At 58.9% G+C, this 10,506-nt stretch overlaps 1 protein-coding gene across 1 annotated transcript; it reads right to left on the bottom strand.

Annotated features, from left to right (window-relative positions):
* Nucleotides 1-1,431: 1,431 nt before the first annotated feature.
* Nucleotides 1,432-7,018, bottom strand: FADS6 (fatty acid desaturase 6). Its single transcript, XM_058038750.1, has 7 exons — nucleotides 6,946-7,018; nucleotides 6,137-6,489; nucleotides 5,133-5,299; nucleotides 4,700-4,880; nucleotides 3,709-3,896; nucleotides 2,909-3,088; nucleotides 1,432-2,066 (listed from the first exon to the last, which is right to left on the bottom strand). The coding sequence occupies exons 2-7, from the start codon at nucleotides 6,483-6,485 to the stop codon at nucleotides 1,917-1,919; spliced, it is 1,215 nt and encodes a 404-aa protein (XP_057894733.1). The 5' UTR covers nucleotides 6,486-6,489; nucleotides 6,946-7,018; the 3' UTR covers nucleotides 1,432-1,916.
* Nucleotides 7,019-10,506: the final 3,488 nt, after the last annotated feature.

The following is a 10,506-nucleotide window of genomic DNA, read 5'->3' as shown; positions in this document are numbered from 1 at the left end:
CTTCTGCACCCGCTCCTTCAGGAGGGCTGTGGCCAGGACCAGGAATTGCAACAGCTCCAAACCCTCATCCTCAGCTCAGCACAGCAACCACTGAGCCCCTGCCCAGAGGAGCAAGGCTGAAGGCTCCAAATATCACCACAGAGGTCATCCACAAAAGCAGCAGGTTTAAATTTGGAGGGTTCCAAGCCCAGGAGTCAGAATCCTCCTTTTTTTCCAGAATTCTCCCTTTCCCCTTTAACTTCTGTATCCACCAGTTCTGGCAGGGAATAATCCATCTATTTCCCAAACCACAGGCTGTCTCCTGCTGGCTGAGGGACCTGCAAACACTTGCCTTCAGCTGGCATTGCTTTAAACAACGTCCACAAAATGCAGCTGGGGAGGAGCTGTTGCTCTGACCAATGCCTGGGAACATTTTGGGGCGTGATCTCTTGCAGCAGAGCGGGCAAAAGAGCATTTTGTGCCCACACAGAGGAACATGTGGGGTTAAGATTACCCTGCCTGAACCAAAAGCACCTCTAAGGCTCCCTCACCCCCTTGCTGGAGCTGGGAATGTCAATAATTTGTCACATTTAACTTATCTGTGATGCTCAATTGATTGATGAATTGGGGAAGGGTGTGGGGGGCTCAGAGCATTCAGGCCATTTGCTCTGGCCACGCTCCTCCAGCTGCTCCCCCAGCCCTGCCCAGAGGGTGGGATTTGTGGGATTTGCCCTCTGGGTGTTTCACAATGCCCAGATCAATGACCCACATGGGCCTGCAGAGAGGTGGCAATGACACCAGATCAGTGCATCAGCAGCACTGGACCCCAGCCCAGCACAAATCAATAACTCAACATTTCTGGTGCCAAAGGGTTACACTGGATGGATGCAGGGCCCCTCACACCACAGGGACCCTTCTCCTGTGCATCTCAGGAGGCTCCTGGACGTGCTGGAGGAGAAGCTGAGTAAAACACCATGGACTGCCCTCTGCCACGGGCCAGGGCACAGCATCCTTGAGCCTTGGGCCACTTTTGCCTGTGAAGCCTCATAAATCCCCAACGTGGCACTGCAGGGGTGCAGCCCGGATGGGAGAACACTCAAACCAAAGAGCACAACCCCAGGCTGAGAGCAGAGCCCCTGCTCCCAGTTTGGCCATCTGCCTTTGCTGTGCCAGCTCCCCTGGGCTGGGCTTTGCCGTCGGTGCTGCAGACACAGCTCCCCACAGCTCCCCACGGGAGCAGCACAGGGGGCAGAGCTCACCCTCCCCAGGCAGGGAAAGCCTCCCAGGCCCTGCCTGCCTGCCTCTGATTCCCTTGATAAATCCTTGCCACAGCAATGCCCAGGCTGGGGCCACCTCTGGCACCCCAACACTGGCACCCCCATGGGTGCCCCACTCCTACCCTGGGCAGCACAGGACACCAGCCAGACTCCCTCCAGCAAAAAACCCCAGTGATAAAGGAAATCCAGCCCAAAGTGTTAAGGCTGAACTTATCTTTGAAACAAATCTTTGTTCCTAGAAGGGGCCGATTTAGCCCAAAGTCAGGCAAAGCACAAGCAGCAGTGTCACAGCCCCCTCCCCACATCCACCCCTTCCCTGAGACCCCAGCCAAACAGCTGCAGCTCCATCCTGCAGATCCTGGTGCTTCTCAATTCTGGATGTCCTGGACTGGTGCCACATTCCCCACGGATGGGGTGGGTTCCTCTCCCCAGGTGTGAGAGCAGAGTGGATAAACTGGGAACAACCGTGGGGAATGCTGATTTTTCTGTCCCTGGTGCTGCCCCACCAGGCTCTCCCCCTGCAGTGGCTCTGTGCACCATTTTCTAGCCAAAAGCAAAACTTCAGGGAGGGATGTTTCCTACATGGTGACTTCATGGAGGTGTTGGTCCTGCTGGAACCATCCCTCTGAATGTCCCTGCAGGAAACAGCCCCCAGGGCCCTCACTGGATGCCCACCAGCTCCGTTATGGGGGGAGCATGGACCATCAGCTCCTCGTATCTCTGCAGGAAGAGCCAGAGCCTGGAGCTGTACGTGTCCTCGTTGTAGGGCAGCTTCTTCTGCTTCAGGTACTGGGAGACGATGGGTTTGATCTGCAAGGGCAAAGGAGATGTCACTGCTGTGCAGGGTGCCTGAAACGTGCCCAGAAAAGCCATCCCACGTGCCCAAAGCTGGGCTGGAGCAGGCAGCACCAGCTGTAGTATCTTTGCTGGGAATATTAAGAGGAAGGTGGTTTCCAGTTGCAGCATCACAGGGAGTTCACCCTGGCAAAACGCCTTTGGAGGGCTCCAAATTAGGAGAGATGCCCTAATGAGGCTTCTAATGAGAGCCAGCCACGAATGCTCATCGTTCACACCCATCATTATTGGCCCACACAGCCAGCTCCTTGATGGGGCTGGGAGGCTGCCACAGGTTTAGTTACCTCCTTGCCTGTGACACCTCTCTGGGGGAGGTGGGTCCTGCCAGCCCCCCGAGCTCAAGCAAAGGACACTGAACACAGGGGCACAGCATTGATCCTGTGCTGAAGGACCCTGTATGGACCTGCCTTGGGATCCCCTCCAGCCGGGGCAGTGCTCAGAGCCCACGATTTGAACACACCCCACACCCCAGAGCAGCAAGTAAGGGCATGAGCAGAGTGATAAGAGATTTGCCTGAACCAAAAACTGCACTGTGCAATGCTGGGGATACTTTCCCAATGGAATCACTGGGAGGATCCTGCACTGCTGGAAGGCTGCTGCAGGCTGGAATTGGGGCCAGGAGAAGGAGCAGGGAGCAGAAACCCAGGAGAACAGGACTGGGATGGCAGGAGACGGGTTAGGGACTGTCGCAAAGCAGTTTCCAACATGAGAAGGAGCAGCACAGACAGGTCTGGCAGCGGAGGCGGGAAGATTTCTCATCCCCACGTCACCTCCAACCACCCTGTGGGTCAGCTCACCTTCAGGCACATGTTGTCAGAGAGGCTGGGGAAGAGGTGATGCTCCACGTGGCAGCTGATGAGCGAGTGGCCGAAGGACCAGTCCAGGAGGGGGTTGCGGGGCAGGTTGAGGACGCCGCGGCTCATGAGGTGGATGCGCCGGGGTTTGCGGTCGGCGGCGAACATGGGGAGGCCGATGTGCTGTGGGACAGGCAGGGTGGGCACCCTGTGGCCCCTCCCCGGTGCCACCCCAGCAGAGCCAACGGCAGCTCTGCCTGCGTGTGGGCACAAGGAGCCGCATTTTGGGGTCTCTCTGTCAGCCCAAGAGCTGGGTTTGTCCCTGAAGTCACCCCATCTTGTGTTTGTCCATGGAGTCACCAGGGAGCTCCCAGGTTCTGCTCTCCCAGCACATCCACACTTAGAGCCAGCAGGCTCTCCCCACCCCAGGGCCTGTAACACCACCTGAAACACATCAGCCCTCCCAGCCACTGCAGAGGACATCATCCTGACACCCATCATCCTCACACCCATCATCCTCGCACCCATCATCCTCGCACCCATCATCCTCGCACCCATCATCCTCACACCCATCATCCTCACACCCTCTGCACTCATCTGCCCTGACACTTTCCAAGGGCCACCACTTTCCACCCAGCACCACCAGCCTGATCCTCCTGGTGACAGCATCAGCACAAGGGAGGTGACAACTGAACCCACACGCCTTAGGGTGACACAAGCTCCAGCCAGCAGCATCAGGGCACTGGGTGGTGGCTTGCCTGTCTCCAGCACTGCTGGGATACCTTGAAGCTTCAGGTCTCTACCTGGAAGATGTTGACATGGATGTAGGGATGGGCCAGGAGGGAGCGGGTGACCAGCATGCAGAGCAGGGCAGACCACGGCGACTGGAAGCCCGAGACGTGGAGCAGGAGCCAGTAATGGCAGTAAAACCCCAGAAACATGCAGCAGAGGGTCCGGAGAGCTGCCTTCCACTCCACATTCCTCAATAAATCTGCACAATAAAGGAAGAGGAGGCAGCGCATGGGAGAGGCGTTGATGATGTTTCCCCATCACCACTGCTGCTCCAGCTGTCAGGCTGTGCCAATAGCCCCACAGCCCAGCCCAGCCCATGAACTCACTTTTCCCATCCTCCAGGTTGGCCCAAACCCTATAAAACTGCTGGGAGACTCCCCAGAGCAGCAGATCCAGCTGTGCAGCATCACTCAGGGGATTTGGACGCACCTTCATTTCTCACACTTTGCCAAGTCATTGGCTGTGCATTTGGCACTGCCCAGAGCTGGGTCATGCAGCCTGGAGAGCTTTGCTTCCCCAGCCTCTTACTGCTTTCTGGGCTCTTCTCCCTGATTGCTTTCTGGCACCATTATTTCCCTGGAGCCACCACCTTTCCTGCCCTGTGTCTGGGCCCTGCATTGCCCCAAACCTCCACCCCAAACACGGCCACCAAATACCTCGTGTGATGCTCTGATCAACCTGAGTGTGAGACTGAACCCCATTATGGCCACAGATCTGAGTTAAAGGAGAATGGAATTGGGGTGCTGCAGGCTCATGATGTCTTTTACCAGGGATTTCAACATCCAGCCCAGGAAAAGGTGAAGTGTTTTCTCAGTAGATGCAGAAGATGTGGTCCCCAGAGCAAGTGCAGCATGTCCTGCCCTTCCTGCAGTGTCCCACCAGGAACTGGGGTAGTTAATGTGATGCCTCCAAACAAAGCAGGACTCTTGGGTGGGGTGAGACCTGGGCAGTCACGAGCTTCCCACAGCCAGCACCCTGTCCCAAGGCACGTGGGACACGTACCAAGTGCAACCAGCGGGGTTAGGATGGGCACTGCCAGAGGAGCGATGAACATGTAGACGTAGCGGTTCAGGAAAGGAAGTTTCCACGTGCTGGAGTCCCCCAGGCCGATGACGTTGGTGTAGCCGTGGTGGATCTTCACATGGTTGTAGGTGGCCTGCTCGACTGTGAAAGCTGAGCAGAGCTGGGAGGGAAGAGAGAGAAGTTGCCAGGGTTGGGCACTGCCTGACTTGGGCTTGTGTGGGAGGAACCTGGGGAGATGCTCTGGAACCATAATGAAACACCATGAGGAGATGCTCTGCACCCCACAGACCCCAAACCAGTCTGGAATGGACTTTTAAGAGTTAAGCGCTAGAAACCTTTCCCACCATTCCAAACATTTCCCACCACCACCACAGGGTGCTGATGGGGTGTTTTTGGGGGCTGCCCCACTCACCTCAATGAAGAAGACAGCCCACACTTTGCTCCAGGACTTGGACTCAGTCAAGGCATTGTGGCTGGCCAGGTGGCTGCCCTTGACGGTCAGGGTGTGATGCACCACGCCAAGGGTGAGGACACCCGCCAGGAAAGGGATGGCCTGGGCCGACCGCAGGCACAGGAACCCTGTGGAGAAACCAGCCAGGCAGGAGCTGGGCCATGCTCATGTCCTGCAGCCCTCCGAGCCAGGCTGGAGGTGTTGCTACACCCAAACACGCCAGCCACGGCCCTAAACCTGTTCTTCAGCCGTAGTTACAGGTATTAAACCATGCAAGTAGAGTTTGCCTCCTCATCATCCTTGTGACTGGATCAGCCACACTCACCCTTGTGCTGAAGATTTGGCCACTTCCAGCCTCGATGGCAAGGAGTGCTGCAGGTGCCTGATCCCTCCCCACAGCTCTGGGATGTGGGATTCCACTGGTGCCCTTACTCTGCCAGGATCTCAGCGTCCCCAGGAGTTCAACAGCAAGACAAGGTCCCAGCTTTCCAGCCATGCCACCAGAGACCCACACTCAACTGCTTTCCCTTGCACCCACCACAGCCAGGGCCACTGCCACCAAAACCACCCTGTCCCATGGTGGGACACATCACCCACTGTCCTGCCCTGTGTACATCTGCCTGGGCACCATCCCCTCAGGCCAGGCTGCACCCTGGGTACCACTGTCCCCTCAGCCCAGGCTGTTGATGTCCCACTGTCCCCTCAGCCCAGGCTGTACCCCAGGTACCACTGTCCCCTCAGCCCAGGCTGCTGAGGTCCCAACTGTCCCCTCAGCTCCTCAGACACCCCAGGTGTCACTGTCACCTGCTGTGGGGTCAGAGTGCACCAAGTCACGGGGTGAAGGAGTTGTTGTGGCTTTGTTTCAACCCCAGTAGGTGCCAGCAGGCTCCCAGCACAGACACAAGGAGGCAGTGGGAGCCCTGGGGACCCCCCGGCCGCGGTTTGGGGGGGCTGAGCCAGGTTACCTGCTGGGAGCAGGAGGAAGCTGCAGGCAAGGATGCTGATGTCCACGCCGTGCCGCTCCCACCAGCTGCTGCTCTTCACCACCTTCTGCACCAGCTCCGAAAGCTCGCTCATCAGGGCGTCCTCGGGCCGCCGTGCTCGCCGTGGGGCTGCCCCGGGGCTCACATCCCCATCACCCAGCGCTGGCTCCGGCTCCCAGCCCTCGGCCACCGCGTCCGTCCTGCCGCCACCAGGCGCTGTCGTGCCCCGCAGCGAGGGCTCCCCCATCGCCGGGAGCCGGGGGACACCGCTGGTCTCTCCGCGGACCTGCCGTGCCCCCGGGCTCAGCGGGTCCCCGTCCTCCAGCGGCATCGCCCTGCCGAGCAGAGGCCACGCCGGTGTCACCCGCAGGGAGCCAGCCCCATCCACACCGTGTCACCCGCAGGGAGCCAGCCCCGGCACCACCGGGTCACCCGCAGGGAACCAGCCCGAGCCACACCGGGTCACCCGCAGGGAACCAGCACCATCCACGCCGGTGTCACCCGCAGGGAACCAGCGCCATCCACGCCGGTGTCACCCCCAGGGAACCAGCACCATCCACGCCGGTGTCACCCGCAGGGAACCAGCCCCATCCACGCCGGTGTCACCCGCAGGGAGCCAGCCCCGGCACCACCGCGGACGGGCTGCGGCTCCTGCTGCCGCCGAAGGACACGGGAAGGGCAGGGGTGGAAGAAAATAACCAATCCGAGGAGAAGCAGCCAGCGGAGGCGGCCGCAGAGCCACCCAGCCTCCCAGCACAGGGACAGCAGAGCCACCAGAGCCCCCTACTCACGGCAGCCCCGCGGCTCTCCCGGCGCTCCGGCTGCGGGAGGAGGAGGAGGAGGAGGAGGAGGAGGAGCGGGGCGGTGCAGATGAGCCTTGCCCACGATCCGCCCCGTGGCCCATTTAGGGCAGCGGGGCCGTGGGGAGGGCGCCGGGAGGGAAGGAGTGGAACAAAGATGGAGAGAGGCGATGGAAATGTGGCAGGCGAAGGAGCCGAGTGCCAGGAACAGCCCTGAGAAACCCAAGCGGAGCACTGAGGACAGGGATAGGGTTTCGCTTTTGCCAGGGAGAGGGAGCAAACGTCGCGTGTCCCACGTGGGAGCCGTTTTGGGGAGAAAATCGGCCTTTTCCACAGCGAGGAGCAGGCTGCAGCAGGGAGGGGCTGCTGCTGCCGCGGGGCCTCCAGCACCCCGGGGGCACCCCAGGCACCAGGACACCCCAAATCTGTCCCTCGCAGCTCTGGCACCCAGCTCTGACCCCCGCAGGGTCTCTCTTCTCTTCCGACCTGATTCTGTATGAATTTCCCCCATTTTCCATCACTGCCTCCTGACTTGTCACCCTGACACTGGCATCCAAAAGCTTTGAGGATGTCCCTGCACAGACCAGGACCTCCAAAGCCCTATTTCTTTATGAAGGAAAGCTAAAATCACATTGTCCCTCGCCGTGGCACTGGATTTCTTCTTGCTTTGTTATTTTTCCCTGCCAAACCTCAAATCAGCTCAACTGATGCACCAAAACCCTAATGAACATTGACATCCATAAAATCCATACGGTCTTGCAACAAATAAGGCCGGTTTGCTACACCCATCATTGGATATCACAGCCCCAAACTGGGATGGGCTCAGCACCTCCAGTAACATCACATCACTGCTGTGATTTGCAGGGAAGCAAACCTCACACCCAAGTTACACCAAGCCCCAGGGAATTGTCATCATCCTCTGGAAAAAAAAAAATTAATAACAATTTAAAAAAAAAATCCAAGCTGCTGCAAAAGGGGCGGAGCTGAGAGTGCATCAGAGACCTGCTGAGGTTTCATTCCCACTGTATGAGTGTGCATTAGGAAAGGCCATTTCTAGAGCCAGGGGCACTGAGGAATCAGGGGGTGTGTGAAGCCCAGCCAGGGACTCACTCTGAGGGGCAGAATGGCTGCCCACGGCTGGGACAGCACCCATGGGTGCTGCCAGGCCAGGGGAGGCAGGGGCATCGGGTGGGGCTGCTGCTGAGGGACACAGAGCTGCAGTGTCACCCCTGGGATGGCACCACGAGGGACAGTGGCACGAGGGTGACAGCCCTGCTCCGAGGGCGCAGCTTGGCAGCGACCAGGGTGAGCTGTGCTGGAGCTGCCATTGCACAACGTGGCAGAAATGGTTATGTGGGGCAGGGGGTGGGGATCCCCCACACATCCACGGCCAACATGATCCATGAGGATCCCACTGCAGCTGGCACAGGGAGAGGCAGGGGCATGGCATCACCCTGGCATCACTGTGGCACCACTGGGACCAGAGACCACCTGGGAGAGGAGAACAAATCGTGGGCTGGAAACTGCATGGGAGAGGCTGAAATTTGATTTCTGAGGAAAAGTGCTGAATTCAAAAGAGGCACAGCCAAGATGGGAGTCACAATGCTGACAACAGACCAGACACTGTAAGAAGAGCCTGCAGAGCCATAAGGACAGTCAGCAGGTTCAGGATGGTAGCCCTAAATCTGCTGCCTTACAGAGCTCCATTTCCAAAAGAAACTTTTAAACCTCTGATTTCCCACCACAGGCCAAGTCACACAATTCCCCTGACCCAGCTGAATCCTAGGGATCAAAACAAACGCTGACCTGGCCCTTGCACTGTGGACACAAACACCTCCAATTTAGCAGGGAAAACATGTGTAAGACTCAGAAATCCTTCAGCACACAGCAGGGCAGCTGGAGAGGATCAGTGTAATCCCTGAAGCAGGGAGCTCAGGCCAGCAGCAGCTGCTGCCCCCTGCACTGGCTCTCCCTTGCCCTGGGCACCACGGGCAGCTCCCACTGCTTCCCCAGGCATCTGCCATCCCGAGGGAGCCACGGGGAGCAGACCCTGCCACTGTGCCCAAATGACCCACTCTGTCCCCACAAACCCAAACCTGGCTCCCAGCAAGCTCCTCCCATGTCCCTGCTCCCCAAAGAGGAGAACACGGGCCATCTTAGCCTGGCACAAGGACACACATGTTGAGACACCAGGAGCCAGCAGCTGCAAGTGCTTCCTTGCTGAGCCCTCCCAGGGTGCCCCCAGCCCGTGGGACAGCACCTGCTGCAGTCCCAGAAACGCAGCTTCCAGCCCAAATCCAGGAGTCTGGAAAGGCTGCAGTATTTGCAGCCCAGGGTTGTGGTGAGGAGGGAGAGCTCCCTCAGCAGCCCTTCCCTCCCTGCAGCCCACCTTGCACACCCTCCTCCTCCTCCTCCCTGGGGGAGGAAGGCTCAGGCTGCAGGTGCTGAGACACCACCAGATCCGCTGGTTGCCTCAGCCAGACACTCCCAAAACCAACACCTCTCCTTCCTTCCTTCCTTCCTTCCTTCCTTCCTTCCTTCCTTCCTTCCTTCCTTCCTTCCTTCCTTCCTTCCTTCCTTCCTTCCTTCCTTCCTATCCCTTCCTATCCCTTCCTATCCCTTCCTATCCCATCCATCGAGATCCACTTTTATAATACCTGGTTTTGGGCAGCACTCCATCCCACCCCTTTCAGACCAAACGCTTTTGGGTAATTAACTTAATCGGGGATTAATTACCACCAGCCCCTGCCCAGCAGGGAGACCTTGAGCACCGCCTCTCTCTGTCTTTTGGGGTCGGGCAGAGCTGCGGGGTCCTCAAGAAGGAGAAATTCCCCGGTTCCGCCAGCTCGCTCCCCCCTCTCCCTGCTGCCGAGCGCGGAGCTCCATCTGCAGGCGCGGCTCTGCCTCCACCGCCCCGAACGCGGCTCCCCCAAACCGGGGCCTTGGCACACGGCTGTTCGGCACATCCCGCGGCCGAGCAGCTCCCACAGCTGCTGCCCAGGTGCGAGTTTATCTCTGCTCCCCGCTCACCCATCCGAGGTGATGCTCTGAGGCCAGCGGGGCACCCCGAACCTTCCCTCCTGTGGAATGAGGAAAGAGAGGAGGACGAGCTCAGGCCCACGGGGCAGGCAGCAGAGGGAGTCACAGCTCTGTGCAGCGCCTGTCGTTTGGCCAAAGTGCAGGAGATGGAGCTGGTGAGATCCCAAGGGACACAGTCCTGAGCTCCTGGGCTTCCAAAACATGAGACCCAGCCTGATTTGCGTGCCAGGGAAAGAAGCTCTCAGCGGCTGCCAGAGCTGGCACTGCCGCCAGGCCCTCACCCATGGGATGCAAAGTCTCCTTCCAGGGACCAAAACCTTGGATGCTGGGGCAACAAAGCCACTGAGCCCCATTCCATGGGTTGCTCAGTCCTCTCCTGGGGATCGAGACCTTGGGTGCAGCCACAGCCTCTGTGAGAGCTCCGGTGGTGCCAGGCTGGGACGGAGCTGAGATCCCAGACCTATCAAGGGCTGCTTTTCAGCCCACATCCTCCCAGCCTTGGCAAGGTCACGC

This window comes from Melospiza georgiana, chromosome 21, assembly GCF_028018845.1.
Source record: "Melospiza georgiana isolate bMelGeo1 chromosome 21, bMelGeo1.pri, whole genome shotgun sequence".
Lineage (NCBI taxonomy): Eukaryota > Metazoa > Chordata > Aves > Passeriformes > Passerellidae > Melospiza > Melospiza georgiana.
This window is presented reverse-complemented; position numbering and strand designations above follow the sequence as displayed.